The sequence below is a fragment of the Oreochromis niloticus genome, linkage group LG13, assembly GCF_001858045.2.
Source record: "Oreochromis niloticus isolate F11D_XX linkage group LG13, O_niloticus_UMD_NMBU, whole genome shotgun sequence".
In the NCBI taxonomy this organism is placed as follows: domain Eukaryota; kingdom Metazoa; phylum Chordata; class Actinopteri; order Cichliformes; family Cichlidae; genus Oreochromis; species Oreochromis niloticus.
In genome coordinates, this window is record NC_031978.2 from 31,005,088 (window position 1) to 31,030,040 (window position 24,953).

At 44.7% G+C, this 24,953-nt stretch overlaps 1 protein-coding gene and 3 long non-coding RNA genes across 4 annotated transcripts; 1 reads left to right on the forward strand and 3 right to left on the reverse strand.

Annotated features, from left to right (window-relative positions):
- Positions 1–6,667: 6,667 nt before the first annotated feature.
- On the reverse strand, positions 6,668–10,149 carry chchd1 (coiled-coil-helix-coiled-coil-helix domain containing 1). The gene is made up of 3 exons (XM_003456666.5): positions 9,813–10,149; positions 9,172–9,290; positions 6,668–7,083 (listed from the first exon to the last, which is right to left on the reverse strand). The coding sequence occupies exons 1-3, from the start codon at positions 9,949–9,951 to the stop codon at positions 6,973–6,975; spliced, it is 369 nt and encodes a 122-aa protein (XP_003456714.1). The 5' UTR covers positions 9,952–10,149; the 3' UTR covers positions 6,668–6,972.
- Positions 10,150–12,003: 1,854 nt separating this feature from the next.
- LOC112842041 (uncharacterized) lies at positions 12,004–13,670 on the forward strand. Its single transcript, XR_003213622.1, has 3 exons — positions 12,004–12,119; positions 12,240–12,316; positions 13,623–13,670. It is a non-coding gene; the product is annotated as an uncharacterized LOC112842041 (long non-coding RNA).
- A 2,518-nt stretch (positions 13,671–16,188) lies between these two features.
- Positions 16,189–17,075, reverse strand: LOC109204741 (uncharacterized). The gene is made up of 3 exons (XR_002064231.2): positions 16,678–17,075; positions 16,449–16,598; positions 16,189–16,374 (listed from the first exon to the last, which is right to left on the reverse strand). It is a non-coding gene; the product is annotated as an uncharacterized LOC109204741 (long non-coding RNA).
- Positions 17,076–20,628: 3,553 nt separating this feature from the next.
- Positions 20,629–21,768, reverse strand: LOC106097753 (uncharacterized). The gene is made up of 3 exons (XR_001223852.3): positions 21,613–21,768; positions 21,384–21,533; positions 20,629–21,309 (listed from the first exon to the last, which is right to left on the reverse strand). It is a non-coding gene; the product is annotated as an uncharacterized LOC106097753 (long non-coding RNA).
- Positions 21,769–24,953: the final 3,185 nt, after the last annotated feature.

Consider the following 24,953-nt stretch of genomic DNA (forward strand, 5'->3'; position numbering starts at 1 on the left):
AGTTGCTGTGTGGAGTTCCTCAGGGCTCCGTGCTGGGACCTACTCTGTTTTTAATATACATTCTTCCTTTAGGCCAGATAATATCTGCTGATGCTGTTTACCTATCACCTTCCTTACCACTTGCGTTACACTTCCTCAGAGGGACCAGCTCCCAGTTTGGATTCAGGAGACAGACACCCTCTCTACTTCTAAGTTTAGGCTTAAAAAGTTCCTTTTTGGGAAACATATAGTTAGGACTGGATCAGGTGATCCCCAGTTTTCCCTTAGTCATGTTGCAATAGGTCTGTTGAGGGCTTCTCATGATGCACATGAACACATACGTGTTTAATCTCTGGCTCTCCTCTCTTTTTCCCTATAATTGTAGCATCTTTATGTTACAATATGAATGTTGTTGTGATTTAGCACTATATAAATGACTGAATGACTGAGGTCAACAAGTACTGAGTGGTACATAGCTACTATTAAACTTGTTTTGTAAATAGTGTTTCCTAAATTTATAAATTTTTTAAATAAAGTTGTGTTGTGGAGAACCCTATACAGTATACTGGGGGATATGGAAAAAATTGTTCCTTTTGTCAAGGTCTATGTATGTAAATGCAGGACTTTGGAGTTAAAGAACAGCACATTTATTTACAATTTCCAAAAGACCAAAAACTTGTGACAGTTTGAGTCTCTTCTTGGGCTTCTCACAGATTCCAGACAGATTCCAGTCCACACATTCACTCTAAATCAAAGACAGCTCACCTCTCCGTGTCAGTGAGTCCAAGCAAAGTCTGAGCACAGGAAAAAGCAGCTTAACATCCTTTTGACAAACAAATGGCAGCATAAACAAAGGCAAGGATCTGGCCAGCACTGACTGTTACAAGACAGCAGTTCAGCAAAGACTGAAGCCACTACTTATGAAGTAGCTCCAGCTAAGTCATCAACAACAGGTCTGTGATCAGGCTGAAAAGGCTGAACCAGTCACTCACTTTTTACACATCAGGCCATTTTATTTTATTTTTAAATTACACAGAAATCAGAAGCAGGAACAGGAGCAGGCGGGTCTTCTACACCCACATTTCCTACACTCTACCTGGTGATTGGTGACCTGTTGACTGCCTCCCTGGATCATTGCTGGCTCTGTGTGGTACTAGGCCTGGGTCTGGGGTCTACTGGGCCTTGGTCCCTCTGGGACATTGTTATTAAGACCCACCCTTAATAACAATGTCCCAGAGGGACCTGTGGATTCCCCTCACTGCTGCTCCCCACTTGTCGCTTCCTAGGTGTTGTGTATCATTTGAGTATGCTTCGCTACAGATGCAGCGGTTGGAGACCCAGCCTGTGTGTTTGCTTTATCCTCAACATCTCCCCTCCCTCAGACCATTATTCTGTTTGCTACAACTTCTGAACAGGACAGGACAGATAAGCAGAGCCCGATAAGCTGCGTTTTACTTGGCACTGATTGTAACAGTTTGCTAGAAAAAACAAATACAAAACAAATTTATACAAAACAAACAAAAACAAAACAATTACGACCCTTGATCTTAATCATCTCCATCTTTGGGCTGAGGCTTCAGATGCCTCTGACACCGCGTGTTCCTGTGTTGTGCATCTGACAATGAAAAGGTAAAAAGAAATACCTCCAAGTAAACAATTTGCCCACTCCAGCTGCTCTCCCACAGGGGAATTGTGGAAAAGGGGCGTGTATTTATTTTTACTTTAAAGCCACTACAACTTCCAAGCTAGCATTACCAGCTGCTATACACATACACAACACACATGTACCACATATTCATAGCAGAGACAGGCCTAATGATTACCACTAGGTTTACTATCCTGCGCAAATTTGCGTAACTTCCCTAAACCCAATACCCCCTAGAATTACTGGGTTTTTTATTTTCTGGTGCAAGTCCCGAGGTGTTAAGCACCCCTGCTGAGATTTTCACAGGTCGTCAGCTTGTTTCTCCTCCAGCTTTTGTTGTGCAAACCACCCATTGTCCTTGAGGCCTGGCACATTTGCATTTGCTCACTCAGAGTTGCTCAGATCCAAGGCAGGCCAAACCTCTGTGTTACAACTTTCAGAAATGCCTGATAGAAATGCTTCAACTTACTCATGAGATTTTGACCACATTTCTTGCGGAAGTCACAACTATACTGAATGCACGACCGTTGTTGCCAGCTGCAAGAAATGCTTGGTAGGGAACAGCTGTTCCCTACCAAGGTTCGTTGTCCATTCACACAGTATATTGCAACCAAGCCAGACAAATTTGGGATCAAGTTCTGGATGGCCACGGATTTGGACACCAAATATGTCTGCAGATCATCTCCTTACTTGGGAAAGGACCCCAGTCGTCAGAAGGGAGAGAGGCTGGCAGAGAACGTGGTCATGAAACTGATGGAGCCGTTTTTGGATGATGGGAGAAACGTCACAACGGACAATTTCTTTACTTCACTGTCACTGTCGCACAGACTGCTGCAGCGCAAAACAACGTTACTGGGCACGGTGAATAAAGTCCGGCGTGAACTTCCTCAACTTGCAAAAGATACTGCAGAGCGAGAGGTATTCTCCACTTCAGTGCTTAGAAGTGGCAGTGTGTCCTTGACAATTTATGCACCTAAAAAAAACAAGACTGTGTGTGTTCTAAGTTCCATGCACCAAGACGTGACGATCAGTGACGGCAGAAAGAGGAAACCCAACACGATAACAGACTACAACCACATGGAGGTATGTGAATGTGTGTACAATTTTACACCAGTGCTACAATGTTTTCTGATGTGTGCTATACAGGCCTATAGAAAAAAACATATACTCATGACTCTCTCTCTCTGCTTTTACAGTGTGGTGTAGACGTGTTGGACCAAATGGCACGGATGTATTCCGTAAGATCAGCAACACGCAGGTGGCCAGTAGCAGTTTTCTACAATATGCTGGACCTGGCGGCAGTGAATGCCTACATTTTGTACAAGGCATGTACAGGGTGGACAGGCAAAAGAAGATTGTTTCTGAGTCTTCTAGCTCAGCAACTTCGTTGCCGATTCATGCAGCACAAGGAAATATTAGCACAGAGGCAGGCTGCTGCAGCTGCTGTGCCAGGGACTGTAAAGACAACGCAGTGCCAGGTGCAAGAGAGCTGCAACAGGAATCGCAGCAGGTTTACCTGTGCAACATGTCAGAAGTTCACGTGTGCCAAATGCAGGGATGATGGACACTGGGTCTGCAAACGCTGTAAAGCTTGAAACACTGAAATAAAACAGACTTGTGTAACCATATATTGTGAATGTGTGTCTTTTGTATGTAGGTTGTAACACAGAGGTTTGGCCTGCCTTGGATCTGAGTAAACAAATGCCAATGTTGCACAAACACACACACACACACACACACACACACACACACACACACACAGCAAATCTGCATTTATTTGTCCCACAAGTGGAAAATCTGCATTGTCATTGCAAAAAAGTGGACAGAGCACGGTATAGAAAGTGCACTATACAAACAATCTGGAAACATATATATGGACACGAGTATTCAAAAATATTGGTGTATGTATACACACACATGTCTGTCTGTCTGTCTGTCTGTCTGTCTTTCCTTTATGCATATTATATAAGGTGTGGCTATATAAATATATGTACAACTCTGTGTATATATGTTTATGGCCAGGCATCCAATGTAGTGACAAGGATTGACAAGAACTAATATTGCATATGAGAAATATTGCACATAAACTACCATGGTGTATAGTATACTGCAGGTAAGGAAGGAAAGTAGCCTTGCAGGGAAGGAAAGACCTGAATCTCTCATGGTTAGGGGTTGGGGGAGGGTGTGTTTGCACAACAAAAGCAGGAGAACAATGGAGCTGAAGACCTGTGAAAATCTCAGCGGGGTGCCAAGAGGTGTTAAGGTCGGGGGGAATTTACGCAAATTTGCGCAGGCTAGTAAATCTAGTAGTAGGGACTTGCACCAGGGAAAAAAGGCTCAGTAATTCTAGTGTTACAATAATAAACTGATACACCAGAAATATCAGGACTGTAGTGTTGGGGAAAAATGAGCCCACAGGGGGATTGTAGAAAAGGGGAAAGACCAAAGCTGTACCCCAAATTTATAGCAGTGCACCACAGAAAAAGAAGCTCTAACTGATAATGAAGGCAAATTTTGGAGGTCCTAAGAAAGTATCAGCAACTGTTTGGGGGTTTGGAACAGATTGTGTAATTAAAACAATACGTATTTTATCACCCGGTTACGCTTCCTTGACTTTGGAGATGGGTGACAAAGATAAGAAGCAACAGTTTCACAGATCCCACAGAAACACCCTAAAAAGACTCTGAGAAGTGAACATTCTCAGGACCACTAAGTGCAAACAGCCATCGACGTGGGCTGAACCAAAAGACCACCTCGAGGCCCCGAGGTTCCTTTGTTTGTTTGTTTTTCCAAAAGCAGTCACTGAATAGATATACTTTGAAAGTCTGTCACAAACCTAATCTGAGGAACATTAGTGCAATAGCAGTGAACGGTAGCTAAGAGTAATGTTGACTTAGTAACACGTAGCTCCTGTGTGTTTTAATACCACATCCTTCCATTTAAAAGTGTTGAACACAATAAGGAATATACTAATAATGGCTGTACTTGGGGTTTGTGTTTATATTTAATCTATAATTCAGTCATTTTTAGATAATTAGATAAATAAAAATATATTTAGTGTGACCTAATATGCAAGAAGCCCTAAGATGTGTATATAATAGTAATTACTGTGGACTGAGTGTGGATATTTGGGAGGAAGTGATAAGCAGGGTGGGGAAATGGTTTGTACAATGATGTGCAGATAAACAGGGATGCAACAGAAAAATGTTCTCACAGTGGCTGGTGCAAACAGCCCCAAATCCTTCCTGTGCCTTAGACAAAACATGAAACCAAATCCACACTTTCAACATCGTTAGCTAAATGTCAATAGAAACAGAGCATCATATCAACCAGATTTAAAAAAAAAAAAAATCAATCTAGCTTAAAATACTGTTGTCAGTATAAGCAGTGATAGAATTTTAAATCTAATTTACTATAAGAGCCACATAGATGTGCAGTGGTTAGGACTGCTGGCTAATAGCAAGAATATCCAAGGTCCAAATCCACTGTCTGTCTGGAGCTGCTCTGTGTGGAAGCTGCATGTTCTTCCTGTGTCTGAGTGGATTTCCATCTGGGTACTCTGCCTTCATCCCAGCGCTCATTGTTGGGTAACTGATGATTCGAAATTAGTTGTGGATTTGAATACAAGCATGAATGCATGTCTCTGTGTTATTACTGTGACAGACTAGTGACCTATGCAAGGTGCACACCACCTCCTGCACAGGGACAGCTGGGATCGACTAGAAATATGGTAGTGATTAATTAAGCTTAATATAGCATAACTGTAAAGCTTTATTATTCAGTTTTAGTTCTGATTGTTTTTGTCATTACAAATCATTTACAATAACTTATACAGAAAATAAGATCATATTAAAGGTATTTATATATTATATAAATATATTGTATGTATTATATATTTGTTTACACTTCCTAAATGCCCACAAGCCATCAACTACAGCAATTTAATAAATAAGGTCATTCAAAAAATAAATTAAAGGTGGATGGCGTTAGATGAAGAGGATGTGGGACCTATGGACTCTTTGATACCCAACATCTAGTATCTCAGTGTACAACACAAATACTACAGCAGTGGGAAGCGAGGATGTCAGGGAGGAGAAATCATAATCTCCACCTGAGACTGGGCACCAAGCCCCAGGTACAACTGGTGCATTGAAGGTGTTCAGTGCGAAAGCAGCTGATCTGAGAGAAAGTAAGCTGGAAACCTGGACCCTCCATGGCTGAAGTCCAGCCCTAGGATTGTTGCATGGGAAAATTCCAGTAGATCAGCAGATACTGAATATTATACTAATATTATCATAATAACAATATTTTGTAATGATTTAAAATATATTGCTAGTTCAAATCTTTTAACACAAAGCCAGTGTTACAAACCTAAGTGATTCCAAAGCTATACTCTCATATGAAGAGTGCATGAAGTGCAACCTTCATATAAATTTTCTTTAAAGAGTTACATTTTAACACACACTAAAGTGTTTGACAAAATATAAATTTCAGACTGTGGTGCAGTGCAAGGGAGTCTATGGAAGTGAGATACGCACACCCAACCAACATAACCGAGCTTTACGAGGAGGAGGAGGAGGAATGTATAAACTGGTAGTAACATGTTCACAAATGGCAGAACGCTGTCGGAAAGGTTGAAGCAGCAGTTGTAACAATACTCAGATGATTAGATTCATTAGGTTTACACTGCTGTTAAAATGCTGTAAGTAGAAGTTAAGCTTAAAAATATTTTTACCACAGACAGGTTCAGAGAAAGTTACTCGTGAATGATTTTTTTTTAAGTGTGTAAATCCAATCACAGATATCTGCATCAACCACACTAACATTGTTTACTGGTGCTTAATGCACGTCTCCCTGGCTGATTGAATTTTGACATTGCTGAACACCAATATCAGCTTCCACAGGAATGATGGGGCATTTCAGTGTTCAGCGATAGCGGTAATCTTCCGGCCAGAGCCATGCAACCCAAGAAGAATAATTCCATCACATCCACTTACGATCTCTGCACTTTGCCAAATTAAATTAAGAAAAAACAGACATCAGTTTCAATTCAGGACATGAAACAGTTCCTTTATATTTTAAAACATGTTTTAAAATAAGACAAGAACACAAGTGTACATTACAAACTAACGGTCAGAGGTATGAAAGAACCTTACAGTAAAGGGTAAAAGCAGCAATCACCCTTTTCAATATTCCCCTCATTTATTCTTTTTATTTATTTAATTATTTATTTGGCAACTGGCAGCTCGACACACCATGACATAATCCAAATTCATCTCCGAGAGCGTCCTAGTCCAAATGCTGCCCATTTCAAATCTGTACAAGAAGAGCATTAAAATGTTTGTGCATCAGATCTCTTTGCACAGGTTGGGATATCTCTTCAGAAGGCCTGTGGCTTGTTTTGGTGGCAGACGTCCTCCCTGGATGTTGCTCTGTCCGGCTTTATTCTTCGCATCAGCCTATAAAGAAAGAAGATGATTTATTACAGATGTGTTTATGAGAGTAATGTTTCTAAACTACGACAAGGACACTTCTGCCCACTATCAGCCCGACATTTTGCAGGCCTTCTAAAGTCAGAGTTTAGAAAGAATAATGAGGAAGAAGCACAGGTGAGAGGGACTCAACTTTACGGTGAAAGCTTAACCCCTGAATTCAAGTTGATTTATATAGTGCCAAATCACAACAACTGTTGCCTCAAGGTGCTTCATATTGTCAGGTTAATACCCGACAGAAAAACCCCAACAATCAGAAGACTCCCTATGAGCTTTGGCAACAGTGGGAAGGAAAAACTCTGTTTTAACAGGAAGAAACCTCCGACAGAACCCGGCTCAGGGAGGGGCGGGGCCATCTGTCACAACCGGCTAGAGTGAGTAGAGGAAGACAGGACAAAGACACGCTGTGGAAAGTGTCTGTCTCTGAAATCCAAACTGAAAGCTGTAGGATCTGCCTACTTTAAAATACCCTAGAAATCAAAAGGGAATCAGCAGTCTGAGAGTGAAGTGCTATAGTAGCGTGAGGTCTTTAAGATAACACAGGGCCTGATTATTCAAGACCTTGTATGTGATTAGAGGAATTTTAAATTTGATCCTCAATTTCACAGGTAGTGAAAGAAGAGAAGCCAGCGTAGGCAAAATATGCTCTCTAGTCCCTTACAGTATTTCTAAGAATTTTAGTACAATAACCTTTTTTTATCTGAATTATGACGCAGAAAGTTAGCGGCCATCCAGGTCTTTATGTCTTTAAGACATTCCTGCAGTTTAACTAATTGGTGTGTGTTACCTGGCTTCATGGACAGATAGAGCTGCGTGTCATCTGCATAGCAGTGAAAATTTATGCTATGTCTTCTAATGATGCTGCCTAAGGGAAGCATGTATAATGTAAACAGAATTGGTCCTAGCACTGAACCCTGTGGAACACCATAATTGACCTTAGTGTGTGAAGAGGACTCTCCATTTACATGTACAAATTGGAGTCTATTAGATAGATATGATACAAACCACTGCAGTGCAGTACCTGTAATACCTACAGCATGTTCTAATCGCTCTAATAGGATATTATGGTCAACAGTATCAAACGCTGCACTGAGGTCTAGCAGGACAAGCACAGAGATGAGTAAAGGTTTAATTACGGCTTATGGTACAAAGCTGATTAGAGACAGGTTGATCATATATTTAAGATTGAAGCATTAACGAATGGTATGACTTCTTTGAGCAGTCTTGCAGGACTGGGGTCTAAAAGACAAGTTGATTGTTTGGAGGAAATAATTACTGAAGTTGACTCAGAAAGATCAATTGGAGAAAAAGTGTCTTGATTCAAGCTTAATCATCCAGCTAAAGAAATCCTGATGTGCTGATCTGATGAACCTTTCCCACCACCTACAACACCTCTCTCCACACTTTAAAGTATTTGATGTCTTTCTGTTTGGCAAATAACATCTGTAGCACTCTCTAGTGAGAACTGGTTTACAGTGAGGGACAAGTTACAGCTGAGGTTATCTGCTCACACAACAGTCTGCTTGTGGACCCCTCATGAAGCTCAATAAGAAAAGGCCAAGACTGCAGCGCTGTCAATAAAGGAAGTGTGGCTGCTTTGAGGAATCTAAAATATAAAACATATTTAGAATCATTTATCCTTTTTTTTTCTTTGCCACATAATTCCATGTGCTTGCTTGATGCCTTCAGTTTGTATCTACAATGTAGAAAGTAGGAAAAATAAAGAAAAATCATTACATGAGAAGGTGTTTCCAAACGTTTGACTGGTAGTGCATATCTGTTAGGAATGGCTGTATTCTGCCACTTGGGTAAGGTAAGTTGTACATCAAAATCACTCGAGTATACATAATTTGCATATGATGCATAATTTATTTTCCATTTGTGTTACTCTAAAATAATAGTTACACTTTTCTCCATCCCCATTCTCAGTTTTTCTGTACTGCTAGAGTCACAGTTTATGCATGGGCATGTTTCATTGAATTCTGCATTAGCTGGATTTTGATCAAAAAGAAAATGATCCCATGCGTGTGTGAAGGTGCAGAAGCATGGACATACCTGAGCCTTTTCCACACACATATAAAAGCTGTTAATCTCATTAGAGCACAGACTGTCCACAAAGTTGTTCTGCTTCCAACAGGCCATCAGGACTGACATTTCAGTGATACAAGAGGCCTCTGTGGAGAAAGACATTCGTATTTACACATTAAGCCAACTTGAGTTATTCATAATAAATCTAGTTAACAAGCTGTGGGACATAAAGGGCTTCTACAGGCAACTACAAGTGTAAAGTTAAATCCAGATACTTGCCTATAAACACAGAAACTTAACTCTGTTGTAGTTCTTTGAGAAAAAAAGTTTAATAAACAAATAAAATGTCTATTTGTGACATAGCTGAAACATCCTGCAGATGAAACAGGCAAACTGACATTTCATATGTACCATCATCTAAAGGTTGAGACATCTGTCAATTAATATTGCTCTTCTAAGACATCAATCCCGTAAAGCACTATCCGATCAGTTGTGTAGCATTTAGCTGAATCTGAGCAGAGTACAGCCCCAACCTCCAACCTGCTGCTACTACCAGCACATCACTGAACTACGCTGCATGTACTTAGTCTGTGATGGGGCTTCTCTAAGCAGCCCTCTCGGTCCGTTTCTCCTGCAGAGCTGATGTATTGATGTCTTTATGTTCTTACCCCCTTTCTTGGGCTTTCGGTTCGCTACAGCGTCTTTCAGAACCAGAGCCCTGTTGGGTTTGAGCACTGGTTTTCCGTTCTGTCCGCGGAGGAGCCTGCTGACCTTCTCCTGGAACACGATGCCTCCCTGCGTGGCCATCGCAGTGTGAAACTCCTCCCCCCACTGTGCCTTAGCTCCACGGGGAACTGCTGCCTCGCCGAGGAAGTATTTTGGAAGTTTGTGAACGAAAGAAGAGAAGAAAAGCTCTCAATGTTTATCTCGGTGCTTCGTTACCTCACCAAGCTTAGCTGCGCGGCGCCATGTTTTACCGTAGAAAGAAATTAAGTGTCGTAAAGTTCTTCTTCTTCTTTATATTATATATTGGCATATATTGGCATGGCAGCAAAACGCGGCATTACCGCCACCAACTGGTGCGGAGTGTGGACCGAAGTGTCAAAAAATAAAAAAAGTAAAAAATTCAACTCCTCCCAAACAAATTAGTCTGCCTTAAAAACAAATCAAAATATGGCCCGATAACTCTCACTGCTGATAACTCTCACTGCTGATAACTCTCACTTCTCGAGTTCTTACGGAATAAATCAACCAAGTCCAGTTTCACTTTCATGTCACCAAGCTTTTACAAACTTTTTTTTAAATAAATAATTGAAGGAAAGCAAGTAAAAAGAACACAAAAAACGTTTAAAAGATAAGCCAGGGTCTCTCAACAGTAGCATTAATAGTCAGAGATTATAATGAAATAAGACATAAATAATGATTTCATAAATAAGTGAACACACAGCAGGAGATTTTTAATAAAAACTGCAGTTTCTTACACAATTCAAGCTGTTTTCACAGGCTTCAAGAGAAATAAATAACATAAGGCTGCCTCTTTTTTCATTTCCTATTTTGTTGCATATTTGTCACATTCAAAAGTTTCAGATCAACAGACAAACTTTTAATATTAGACAAAGATAACCCAAGTAAATACAAAATGCAGGCTCTTTTTGATGATGGTTTCATTTATTGAAGGAAAAAAGCTATCCATCTACCTGCCCGTGTGAAAAAAGTGTCTAAAATTCTGAATATCTGTAAATAACAGTATATTTTTGGAAAGCTCAGATCTGTTTCGGGGCCACACCCAGGTGCGGGTACTGCCAGACCTGCTGAATCAAGAAATCCCTTAAATAAAACCTGTCTGACAAACTGAAGCAGGCTAAAAGATTTTTACCACATTAATTTCACTTTCCTCAGTATCTTCCTCACACTTTTGTTGGGACTATGGGGTCTTCTGCACAGCTGGTGCTAGTACCAGCAGCCTCCTGTGACTGTGAGCCTTGTGTTGTTGCTGTTACTGTTGATGGTGCAGCTGCTGTTGCAGCCCTGACAGCTAACATGTCAGTTCATCTGACACAGTTTCCAGTCCATTTACCTTCATTCTGAATTGAGGAAGGAACCTATTTTATCTCAGTCTTGGTCTATTAGTGCCTCCCTTCTGTCTGTGCTAGTGCTAGTACCTGATCTGTATTTTGTTTATTGATTTATTTTGATTTTCTGTATTATTATGAAGCACTTTGGTGTGCATTTGGTTTTTAAATGTGCCATACAAATAAAACTGTATTGTACTGTATTGTATTTTATTGATGAATGTTTTGAGCACACTGCGTAAGTCGCTCCTGAAAACACTGCCCTCAGAGAGTTGGTGAAGTCCCTCAATGAGGGAATGACCAGACTAATGAAAAAAATAAAACAAATCGAGGCCTGCAGCATGAGGGACAACTTGGAGTTTTCAGTCATCCCAGAGAAGGCAGAAGAGGTCCCGATGACAACGGTGAGACATTTAATCCACACGCCCCTGAAACTCACATTGGACGTGGTTAAAAACATCACATTTCGTCGTTTGGGAGGCCGATTGTGGCCAAACTCAAACACTTTAAACAGAAAAGCTGGTGAAGACCTGTGACACAAGCTCCTATTCCTGACCTGCTAAAGCAAGGGTGGGCAATTCCAGGCCCCGAGGGCCGGTGTCCCTGCAGGTTTTAGATGTGTCCTTGAACCAACACAGCTGATTTAAATGGCTAAATTAGCTCCTCAACATGTCCTGAAGTTCTCCAGAGGCCTGGTGATGAACTAATCATGTGATTCAGGTGTGTTGACCCAAGGTGAGCTCTAAAACCTGCAGGACACCGGCCCTCGGGGCCTGGAATTGCCCACCCCTGTGCTAAAGGTTCATCCAAGAAGGCTCCCAAGCTGTCACCATAGTCGATAAGCTGTACATCAACCCAACTTTATCACGCCCAGAACATCACGCCATGGCTGTACTCAATCAGGTGATCTGTATACACACTAGAGGCTTTGTGTGCTTTTCTGTTTTCTTGTCTACACAGAACAGTTAATGCAGGTTTAATCTCCATATCACTTTTCTCTTTTTCTTGTCATTATTATTGTAGATTTTGGGTCACTCGGACTAAATCTTGGGTGGCTGCACAGTCTCATTGCCATTGCCTCGAAATTGAATTAGATATTTGTAAGTGAAAATGTTTTGATGTCAAATCTTAATGTTCAACCAAAATGTGTTGCTGGAATTAACATACTGTCATCTATCTGCCCTTTACAAAATAGAAAAACAGATTTTGCCTAATGGGGTACTCGAGACCCCTCGCATTAAAAAAACTAATGGAATGTCAGATTATAACTGGAGTGCACGTCACTAAGATACATTAAGTTCATTTGAAGAACATTTTTAAGGTGGTGAAGGCTTAAAAATGAGGCTTTTTTTGCCTCGCCTTCCTCGATCCTCAGTATGTGCTTGGTTTCTCTTCTACTTGGCCTATGTCTACATGGTGCTCAGAGAGAATTCAGGACAAGTCTTAACATCTGCTGTTGTCTGAGGGATGCAGCATCAGCACAAATAACAGCTGGTACGGTGCGTGGTATCAAGTGCCAGCTTTGTAACAACAGCCTTCACAGTAAATAGCACACCCATACACTCATACTGTAAAAATCTATGAGGAAATCATAAGACATCATCTAAAATGTCAATGTTATGTTCACCTTAGCTGCAGGACTGGCTGTACTCAGACTCCACTTTTCAGCTTTTTGAAGCTCCCTGTGTGAAAATAGCTGCAAGCTGAACCTATAAACGACAGAGCAGGAAGAATACCTCAGAACAACAAAGTGTCAGCTAAATAATTCATTGTTCATCACTATCGGAGATGAACCCTGACTTGTTAAAGGAAAGTGTGCATTTAAACTGCTTTCAGCAAAATAATGTTTTAGACAATCTTTTAAAACTTTCACAGAAACTACAATTTAATTTTTGAAAACACACACACTTTACTCATTAGTTAAAAAAACAGGTAAATCCACTCTTTAATCCCCTGGTGAAACCCTTTCCTGTTAACTCCCAGTCAGCTAACACACTTCAGAACATGTTCCAACACATTCAGATTCTGTCAGTGTAATTTTCCTCCAAAGGAATGGAGCTTGTATTCACTTCAGCTTGGTTGTCTGTCTGTTAGCAGTCCACATTTTTTTTCCCAAGATACCAATACCAGCCGGAGCTGATTTAACTTTGGTGAAAATCGGGTCAAGATCACACCATAATGTGAAAATTATTCAAACTTTATATTATTCACAATTTTTCCTGGATCATCTTCCAACTTCACAACAATATACTAGATCTTGGGAGTACCTAGGTTATAGTCATGACCTGTTTGAAGCTGAAGTGCTGGCTGAGCTTCAGAAGCATTGTGTCAAAGCTTGGTTCAGCTGGCCAAAGTCAGGTGATCAGCTGACTCGTGAATCACTGGCAGGATTTGATGTGTGTTTAGGTGGTGATTTGGTGCAAGAGATAGCAAACCAGTGCGCGACATAATGGGACATGGAAGCAGTGATGACCTTCTACCTGTTCATAAGTAAACATCAAGTAGAATAATCTTATATAAATGTACCTGTACACAGATACATTAAATCACCACATGGAGGCAGAGACTTCCCATCACAAGTGTACTCCCAGTTTATTACCTGACTGTGCTGTACACACACACACACACACACACACACACACACACACACACACACACACACATATATATATATATATATATGTATGTATGTATGTATGTATGTATGTATGTATGTGTGTATGTGTGTATGTATGTGTTTATGTATATATATATGTTTTTTTCATGTATTATGTTTACAAATGTCACGAATTCACAAGTAAAGTGAGAGCACGCCATAGCACACGTTTAAACAATAGTTTATTCATCACAATAATTTAATAATCAAACAGACAACATTATTTGTTCACCCCTGTGAAAGCACCACAGCGGTATCAGACAGAACTGTCACATGATATTAGACAGAAGGTGTCCACAGCAGAGTGGGCAACTATAATGAAGAAATTCATTTTAATTTGTTTTCTCCCTTTGTCATGTTGCAGTAGGCTTTGGCTGCTTGGTGCTTCCAATTACAGTCAGATTCAAACTGCTCTTCATATTTTTGGCCACTAGATGTTACCAAAGAGGACTGTATTGCAAAGCTCCAGTCCTCCAGTGCTTCTCTGCCCCTCTGTCTCTTCTCCTCTTCCTCTCTCCCTCTCCATCTGAATGAGAGTGTGCAGCGAACCACGCCCTTGTCTTGCAGAGGTGGGATCCTTTTTTTCTTGCTTCCCATCCTTTGTTCTCTGTACCTGAGGTTAATTACTTGTCTCACCACTAGCAGAGATCCTTACCCGAGTACAGAACTGACCGTGCTTGTGAAACTGAAATATGTAGAGGTACAGCTGCAGTTAGCTCCCGCCTGATGTGTCCCTTGATTCTGGCAAAGCATTGGCCAAGTTTTAATCACCTGTTGGGGCGTTTTGATACATTCACGACCTATAGGAGTGTGTAGCGACTTTGCCATATTCAGCTGCATCTGAGGCTGAGAAGGAAACGGCTACAGTAATTCCCTCCACGGGAGATTTTCCTCTAGAGCAGTCTCGTGATGACATATTACACTCAGCCCTTGACCAAGTGATGAAAATTGATGGTGATACGCGCACGGAAGAGGAAAATACCCAATTGTTGGTGCTAAGAATCTACCGGGAAATAACTTTCCAGGTGGCTTTTCCGATGGTGCACGCCCTGCCCTGAGTGTGAGAACCAACCGGCAACTCCTAAAGTGCCCATGGGCCCGCTGCTTTTAATGAAGGTGCCTTCTGAGCACGTCGGCTTGAACCGATTTCACCAGTAGAGGTGGGAAGTATCGTTAGTATCGATACCAACACTAGTACTGGTATCGGATCAATACTAGCACAATTGGATTGATACTTTGCTTTTATCCTTCAAGTTCAATGTGTAGCCAGCTGAACTGTGTTAATTATTTCTTTGGAAAAAATAAACTTCCAACATGCACTATGAAAAATGTCCAAACCTTTTTGTGTGCTTTAAAGACAGAAAAACATTCCAGGTCTCCAAAAACCCAGTTTCAAAACATATAGTGGTAATTACAATGTTTCAGAATATGCAAATTGAGAATTCGTCTCATTAATCATGCACACTACTCTCCCCCATTTAGCTGCCTGAGTAACTTTGGCAGTACTGGCCCTGTATTTACTTGGTATTGGATCAATACCAAAATGTGTAGTGTGGCACAGCACTGCTGTGAACGAGGGAAAGTGTGAATGTTGAAGGTTTTTGTTGACATGTCCGAGCAAGTATATACATGTTAAATGACAAGATATACATGTTCAAATAGCATAAATTAACACACAACTTCAGGTTTTTTATTTCTATATGATAATTCTTCATAATTAAACAATAAGAACAAGTAGTCCTGCAGTCATTATGAAGCTATAATTTGAAATACAATAACACATTAAGTTTTTGTATAAAATATCAGTATCGGATCAGTATCGTCGATACCACCCTGAATTTTACTTGGTATCGGATTGGAAAGGAAATCAGTGGTATGGCACATCACTATTCACCAGCGTGCATGGAGATATGGCTTTGTATTAGTTCTGGTGAATGATACAACTCATTGTACCACAGAACTGAGAAAAAAGGAAGTCTTTATTTGTTAGAGTGTGACACCGTGTGTGCACCGTGTATTACAACCAGTGGTAGGACTGAGATAAAATAATCTCTCTGGCTCCATCCAGTGGAAGGAGGGTGAAACTGCAGGTCACTCCCCAGCCCTGGTGGACACAGGTAGAACTGATTGGAAGAGTAATAAATGCATAAATAAAAAATATAATTTGAGTATAATTTGTCTAATTGGTTCTTGTTGTGTTCCCATATGTCTCCACTTCCTTAGTGACTCTAGTCACATGTATATAATGTCTCTGTTTCCTCTGCCCTTTGTGAGAGCATCTGTTCCTCTATCCCTGTGTCACTCCGGGTGTCATGAACCGAAGTTCAGTGCACAAGCTGAACCCAGAAGCAGAGCCAACACACACGCAGGAGTACGAGAAAATAAACTTTATTCTAACTAAAGGTGTCCCGGGAGGGTTAAGGAAAACACACGTGAAACTAGAGAAACCAAGGCACCGGGAGAAGAGTCGCGCAGGAACGCCGAAAACGGGACTGAGGGAGGCTGCAACAGAAAAAGAGAAGAATTACTGGGATGCGGGGAAAAGCGGCACACGTGAGGGAGAGTTTGAGTCTTACAGTCAAAGCGGGGCCGTGAGAGCCGGAGGGAGGGGTGAAGGTCCGCGGGGAGCTCCAGGGAAAGCAAAGTGAGGGATACTGAAGGTGATCAAAAAACTCCAGGCGGGCAGGTGGACAGGCAGGTGGCTCAAAAACACGCCGAGCAGTTATCTGAGTGCACAGGGAGAAATCAGCGCTCATGCAGACAAATGAGGGTTTTCACAATCGCTTCCCTGTAGGCATACGTTACCGCTGTGAGACGATTACGGACTGGCGTGGAGCAGCAGGCTGGGCTGGATCAAGTAGTCCACCTGATAATCGCCTGGGATGAGATGCAGGTGTAGAGTTAACAGCCACGCCCGTGGGCGTGAGCATCGCATCAGCTCCTCGGACGCCGGGCCGCGGACCATGACAGTACCCCCCCTCAAGGGTCGCCCCCAGGCGGCCGGCCGGACTGCTGCCTGCGGAGAGAAGCATGGAAGGCAGAGATGAGACGGGGATCCAGAATGAAGGAGCGCGGGACCCAGAGGCGGTCCTCGGGGCCGTACCCCTCCCAGTCCACGAGATACTGCCAACCCCGCCCGCGCCGGCGCGCATCCAGGATCCGTCGGACCGCATAGGCAGGATGGCCGCCGACGAGCCGTGCGGGAGGAGGGGGCTCGGGAGGCGGGCACAGAGGACTGCGGCGGACCGGTTTAATCTGAGAGACATGGAACGTGGGATGCACCCGCCAAGAGGCCGGAAGTCGGAGCCTGACTGCCACCGGGTTGATGACTCGGTCCACCTCGTACGGTCCAATAAAGCGGGGTGCCAGTTTTCGAGACGAGCCCCGAAGCGGGATGTTTCCAGCTGCCAACCAGACCTTTTGTCCCGGACGATATTCATTACACTGGGGCCGGGGCACGGCGGCGATCGGCATAGTGCGCGTGCCGTTCCTTCGCGCGCAGGAGGGCCCGGCGCACGCTGCGCCACACCCGTTGACAGCGCCGGAGGTGATGTGGAGCTGACGGGACGGAGAGGGCTAGTTCCTCTTCTGGAAAGAGCGGAGGCTGATAACCGAGGGACGCTTCGAATGGGGATAACCCGGTGGAGGACGAGGTGAGAGTGTTATGGGCGTACTCCACCCAAGGCAGGTAAGTGGCCCAAGAGGAGGGATTTTGACTGGCTACACACCTTAGCATAGTCTCCAGCTCCTGGTTTAGACGTTCGGTCTGTCCGTTGGACTGCGGGTGGAAACCGGAGCTCAGATTGACCCTAGCGCCTAGAATGGAGCAGAAGGTCTTCCACACTTGTGAGGAGAACTGGGGCCCCCGATCGGAGACGATTTCAAGGGGGATTCCGTGGAGTCTGAAAACATCAGTGATTAATGTTTGGGCTGTCTCCGCGGCCGAAGGCAGCTTTGTCAGCGGGATGAAATGAGCGGCCTTAGAAAATCTATCCACAACGGTGAGGACTACACATTTCCCGGAGGAGGTAGGGAGACCGGTAACAAAGTCTAGGGAGATGTGAGACCATGGCCGGTGGGGTGTAGTGAGCGGGTGGAGCTGACCTACGGGGTGCTTGGTGGAAGATTTATTACGAGCGCAGACGGCACAAGCAGACACGTAAGCTCTCACGTCCTTTATTAGTGACTTCCACCAGAAGTGTCTTCTGAGGAGGTGTATCGTTCTACTCACGCCTGGGTGGCACGTGAATCGTGCGGTATGGATCCAGTGGATGACCGCCCCACGGGCGGCAGCGGGAACGAAGCGCCGCCCAAGTGGACCGGTACCTGGATCAGGGTCCTCCGGGAGAGCTCGGCGAATGGTCTCCTCGATTTCCCAGGTGAGAGTGCCCACCACGCAGGCGGCGGGTAGGACGGTGGCGGGAGAGAACGCTTCATCGTCGGAGGTATATAGACGGGAGAGCGCATCGGGCTTGATGTTCCGTGACCCTGGACGATAGGAGAGAGTGAAGTTAAAGCGAGCGAAGAACAGAGACCAGCGGGCTTGGCGTGGATTTAATCTCTTGGCAGTTCTCAGGTACGTTAGATTTTTATGATCTGTCCATATGAGGAAGGGCTGTTTAGCCCCCTCCAGCCAGTGGCGCCATTCTTCTAAGGCGAGTTTAATAGCCAAGAGTTCCCTGTCGCCGATGTCGTAGTTCTTCTCCGTGGGGGTGAGTCGGCGCGAGAAGTAGGCGCACGGCCGGAGTTTGTTTTGAGGCCCGGATCGCTGGGAGAGAACTGCTCCAACTCCAGCATCAGACGCGTCAACCTCAACGATAAACTGTTTAGAGGAGTCGGGATGGGTTAGAATAGGTGCGGATGTGAATAAGTGCTTTAACTTAACGAAGGCCGCGTGGGCCTCTGGAGACCAGGTGAAAGGTACCTTAGATGAGGTGAGCTGGGTGAGAGGCGTGGCCACTTGGCTGTAATTCCGGATGAAGCGGCGATAAAAGTTCGCAAACCCGAGAAAGCTTTGGAGCTTCTTCCGTGACTCCGGGACCGGCCACTCTAGGACCGCCTTGACCTTCACTGGGTCGGTCTTCACCTGCCCACCTGCTAGGACGTAGCCCAAGAAGGAAATGGATGCAGTGTGGAACTCACACTTCTCTGCCTTGACATACAGTCTGTTCTCGAGCAGCCGCTGTAGTACGCTCCTCACATGGACGTGATGCTCCTCAAGCGTTTTGGAAAAAACCAGGATATCATCCAGATACACAAAAACAAACACGTTCAGGAAATCCCGTAACACGTCATTGACCAGGGCTTGGAAAACCGCCGGGGCGTTAGTTAAACCAAACGGCATCACTAAATATTCAAAGTGCCCTAATGGAGTATTGAATGCGGTTTTCCATTCGTCACCTTCTCGTATTCGAACCAGATGATAGGCATTCCGCAGGTCCAGCTTAGTAAAAACCGTGGCTTCCTGGAGCGACTGGAAAACAGAGTTGATTAGCGGGAGGGGGTATTTATTCTTGACAGTGATGTCGTTTAAACCCCGGTAATCGATGCACGGGCGGAGCGACCCGTCCTTCTTTCCCACAAAGAAAAAACCCGCAGCAACGGGGGAGGATGACGGCCTAATTCTTCCTGCTGCTAGCGACTCTTGGATGTAATTCACCATAGTTTCTCTTTCGGGACGAGACAGGTTGTATAATCTGCTAGAGGGCAGCGAAGCTCCCGGGAGTAAATCAATAGCGCAGTCATACGGACGGTGAGGTGGCAGCGAGAGCGTCTTGTCCTTACTAAACACCTGCTGTAAATCGTGATATTCGGGGGGAATGGAAGAGAGGTCTGGTGCTTGTGGCTGAACAGGAATCCGTTCAGCTGAGGAGGGGGGAACGGCTGATCGTAAGCAGTTCGCCAGGCAAAACAAACTCCAGCTGGTGATTCTTCTCCCAGCCCAATCAATATGGGGGTTATGTCTCTGTAGCCAGGGATAGCCTAAGATAAGCGGGGTGTCAGGGGAGGGAAAAGTGAAAAAAGAAAGCCGCTCGTTGTGGTTTCCTGATGTGATTAACCGTACAGGCGCGGTCTGGTGAGTGATAAAGGCAAACACCTGATTATTCAACGTAGACGCGGGGATGGGCGGTTCAAGTGGAGTAAGTGATAACCCTAACTTGTTAGCCAGTCTCTCGTCCATGAGGTTCTGTTCCGCCCCGGAGTCCACCAGCGCGGGGCATGTGAAAGTTTGGTTGTTAGTTACGATGGTAACAGACAGTAACAATCGGGGTCTAGTTGTGCTTAACGTGCTGCCCACCCGTATCCCCGGACTTACCGGTGGGCCGGTTCGTTTGGGCGGACCGGGCAAACAGCGATGTGATGACCGGACTTCCCGCAGTACAGGCAGTCCCCAGCCCGAAAGCGGCGTTCCCTCTCCTCCGGAGAAAGCCGAGAGCGTCCGATTTGCATGGGTTCGGGCGGAGGAGGCGACGGAGGACGCGCGCACGCAGCCACGGGAGGGGACGAAGAGGCCCGAATCCCGGGGCGCAATACGGGACTCAAGGGCTTAAGCCGCCGCTCGGCATCCCTCTCCCGCAGGCGTCTATCGATCCTGCGGGCGAGGGAAGCCAATTCTTCAAAGGATTTCGTTTCCTCGTGGAACGCTAGCTGGTCTTTCATCTGATCGTTCAGCGACCGTAAAAAGACCCCACGGAGGGCCGAATCGGGCCAACCCACAGCAACCGCCCTGGTACGAAATTCGACTATATACTCAGCAATACTACGCCGCCCCTGACGGAGCGCGAGTATTTTCTGTGCGGCGTCGTCCTCCGAGACAGGAGGAGAGAACGTCGCCTTGAACTCCTCCAGAAAATCGTCGAAATCACAACTACGAATGGGGTGAGAGGTTAAATAAGCCTCAGCCCATGCTAAAGCCCGTCCCCGTAACAACCCAACAAAGTGGGAAATCTTAGCAGCATCCGTGGGGAAGGCGTGCGGCGTGCGGCTGAAAAATAAGGAGCATTGGAAAAGGAACCCCCCACACAGGTCTAATTCACCGTGGAAGGGTTCCAGCGGAGGAGGTGAAACGCTGCGGTGCACGGGGTCGGGCTGGTTGACCCGCAGCTGATCCTGAGTGTCACTGAGCTCCTGGTAACGGTCTTGGAGTGACTGGAGCTGCTGATCGTGGCGACCGAGAATAGCGCCCTGTTTGTTAATAGCGGAGCGTAGTGGCTCTGCTGGGTCCATACTGGCCAGTCCGTACTGTCATGAACCGAAGTTCAGTGCACAAGCTGAACCCAGAAGCAGAGCCAACACACACGCAGGAGTACGAGAAAATAAACTTTATTCTAACTAAAGGTGTCCCGGGAGGGTTAAGGAAAACACACGTGAAACTAGAGAAACCAAGGCACCGGGAGAAGAGTCGCGCAGGAACGCCGAAAACGGGACTGAGGGAGGCTGCAACAGAAAAAGAGAAGAATTACTGGGATGCGGGGAAAAGCGGCACACGTGAGGGAGAGTTTGAGTCTTACAGTCAAAGCGGGGCCGTGAGAGCCGGAGGGAGGGGTGAAGGTCCGCGGGGAGCTCCAGGGAAAGCAAAGTGAGGGATACTGAAGGTGATCAAAAAACTCCAGGCGGGCAGGTGGACAGGCAGGTGGCTCAAAAACACGCCGAGCAGTTATCTGAGTGCACAGGGAGAAATCAGCGCTCATGCAGACAAATGAGGGTTTTCACAATCGCTTCCCTGTAGGCATACGTTACCGCTGTGAGACGATTACGGACTGGCGTGGAGCAGCAGGCTGGGCTGGATCAAGTAGTCCACCTGATAATCGCCTGGGATGAGATGCAGGTGTAGAGTTAACAGCCACGCCCGTGGGCGTGAGCATCGCATCAGCTCCTCGGACGCCGGGCCGCGGACCATGACACCGGGTCTGTGTTCCCAGTGTTTCCCAGTTTCTACAGTTTTTCCAGTTCAGCTTTTCTGTGTAGTTCCTCATTTTTGATTGGTTTTCTTATATTTGTACTGTTGAGGAATCATTAAATGGCTCACTTTCTGTTAAGCTCAATTCCTGCCCACGTTGTCTGCATTTGGGTCCTCACTCTGCACTCTACATGATCTGCTGCCCGCAGATCTTGACAGGTCCTTTACTTCTGATACATGATTATTATCATCATTATTTATTTTTATTATTATTAGCAGTTGTAGTATTTGACAATAGTAATTAATTTAATTAATCAGAGTTGTAAAGCATTAGTATAGTGTATTTTATGAAACTCATTAGTCAGGATTACAGATGCCCACTCAACAGGTAGCAGAGGACATTACCTGATACACACAATCCTTTGTACCAGCTTTGACCCAAACTAAGCTTTATAGACAGGAACAGGCAATCCTCACATAGCCATGAATCGTAGTCTTCCCTGTTTAAGTTCCTGCAGCAGCACAGATTCCAGTACAGTTCATGCCCTGAAATGAAACTGAAGCATTCGAAATGTAAACTCTCCCCCAGAGAGTGAGAGTGGGAGAGAGATATAGGAGAGGAGGACAATGAACTTAACCTGGGTGTCTATTGTCTTGTGTAATCTGGGAGATGAGTGGATGATGGGGTGGGTGCTGTTTTCTCTGTGATGGGGTCGGGTGGGCTGCCCTGGATTCTGTGGGGCTGGGCGGTGCTGCTGCTGTGGGCCCCTTTCCAGATGGGCCTGGGTTCCCTGGCCTTGGTGGGTTCTGGAGGGCTGGGGTGCCTATACTGGGGTCAGCGGGGAGCTGGCCCCAGGGAGGGGCCCCTCCCTCCCTCCCCATCCCCAGCTGCCTCCCTCTTCCCACTCCACCACAATCACCCACACATGCAGGGCCTTGGGGTGCAGGGTGGCATCCCCCCCCCCCCCCCCCGGTCCCTTCTGGCCGCTGGTGCCTCGATTTTATCCCACAACTTAGACATCCACATTACTCACACTCTCATAACACATGCATATAGGACAGGGGTCTGCAACCTTTAACACCCAAAGAGCCACTTGGACGCGGTTTCCACGCAAAAGAAAACACTGGGAGCCGCAAATACTTTTTGAAATCTAAAATGAAGATAACACTGTATATATTGGGGTTTTTTTTACCTTTAGTTGTTCACACAAAGCATAAAGTAAGTAAGTAAAGTTTATTTATTAAGCGCTTTTCACAGACAGGCAGTCACAAAGCGCTGTACACAAATATTAAAATAAACAATACAATCAATAGACATTATACACAATGTAAAAGATCTAATGTAAATAATGTAAAGAATATAAAATACGTAGATCAACAAAAGGCTTGTTTGAACAGAAAAGTTTTTAACTGCTTTTTAAAAGAATCCACAGAGAAACTAAGGTGTGTTGCTTATAAAATCCATGAAGTGCTACAGAGAAAATTACATTTTATTTAAGTAAATAACACATTTTAAACTCTTAAAGAAATATAACAAAAGGAAAGACACCCAGCTGAACTAAAATGATCCATGTAGCAAACAAACTGTTGTGAGCGGCGGGGCGTGGTCTGCAGCGCCGCTGCATGGGAGTCGGACGCACCTGAGCGACACCCGCAATCACGCCTCGCCGCCTTAAAGCCTGTGCTCTCTCTGCTGTTGTGTTGTCGGGCTGTGAGCTGAAAAGCTACAACCGGCTGTATGCGTACAGCAACCGTGTGTGAAAAGTGCGCAATATAGAGATGCTGAAAAGCGTGTTCATGCAAACATCGTCGAGTCTGCCGTGATGTGTTTACAATAAGACTTATGGTCCCGAACCTCTGCACAGCGTCTGCAAATCGGGGCTTTCATCTTTACGCAGGACTGTAAGCTGTCCATCTGTCAGGCGTGAGCGGTGTTTGTTTTTAACATAGTTCACGGTGGAGAACAGCTGCTGACATAATGTGGATCCGAAGATCCATAATTGGCCTACCTGGGGTCGAAAGTCTCGATAAATGCACGGCGTTTCGGCGGGTACACCGGCTTCCGCGAGTGTGACGCTTATTTTGAGCGATGAAAAAAATAATAAGATATAATTTTATTTTTACATTTCAAAATCACAATAATCTTCCAATTTAGAACTACAAGTTAAAAAAAGAACTAAACACAAATAAAATACACTTCAGCTAAATACTTCTAATTTATTTTCCCAAACCAGGCGGAGCCGCAGTATAAGGACAAAAGAGCCGCATGCGGCTCCGGAGCCGCGGGTTGCCGACCCCTGATATAGGACCTTAGGGGTGGGCACGCTACACAGCATCCAGAGGACCGTCTGTGTATACAACCCCACCTCTGGCGCAGGTGCCCACTTCTCAATTTTAAATACATGTACAGGGTGGGCCATTAATATGGATACACCGTAATAAAATGGGAATGGTTGGTGATATTAAAGTCCTGTTTGTGGCACATTAGTATATGTGAGGGGGAAAACTCCTCAAGATGGGTGGTGACCATGGTGGCCATTTAGAAGTCGGCCATCTTGGATACAACTTTTGTTTTTTCAATAGGAAGAGGGCCATGTGACACATCAAACTTATTGGTAATGTCACAAGAAAAACAATGGTGTGCTTGGTTTCAACGTAACTTTATTCTGTCATGAGTTATTTACAAGTTTCTGACCACTTATAAAATGTGTTCAATGTGCTGCCCATTGTGTTGGATTGTCAATGCAACCCTCTTCTCCCACTCTTCACACACTGATAGCAACACCGCAGGAGAAATGCCAGCACAGGCATCCAGTATCCGTAGTTTCAGGTGCTGCACATCTCGTATCTTCACACCATAGACAATTTCCTTCAGATGACCCCAAAGATAAAAGTCTAAGGGGGTCAGATCGGGAGACCTTGGGGGCCATTCAACTGGCCCACGATGACCAATCCACTTTCCAGGAAACTGTTCATCTAGGAATGCTCGGACCTGGCACCCATAATGTGGTGGTGCACCATCTTGCTGGAAAAACTCAGGGAACGTGCCAGCTTCAGTGCATAAAGAGGGAAACACATCATCATGTAGCAATTTCAAATATCCAGTGGCCTTGAGGTTTCCATTGATGAAGAATGGACCCACTATCGTTGTACCCCATATACCACACCAAACCATCACTTT

Bases quoted from the DNA above. Each gene is read 5' to 3' on its own strand.
- chchd1 (XM_003456666.5), bottom strand. From the start codon at position 9,951: ATGGCCACGCAGGGAGGCATCGTGTTCCAGGAGAAGGTCAGCAGGCTC. The intron at 9,291-9,812 runs GTAAGAACATAA...CTTTCTCCACAG, and splicing joins CCGAAAGCCCAAGAAAGGGG to AGGCCTCTTGTATCACTGAA. The intron at 7,084-9,171 runs GTATGTCCATGC...CTTTCTTTATAG, and splicing joins TGTGTGTGGAAAAGGCTCAG to GCTGATGCGAAGAATAAAGC.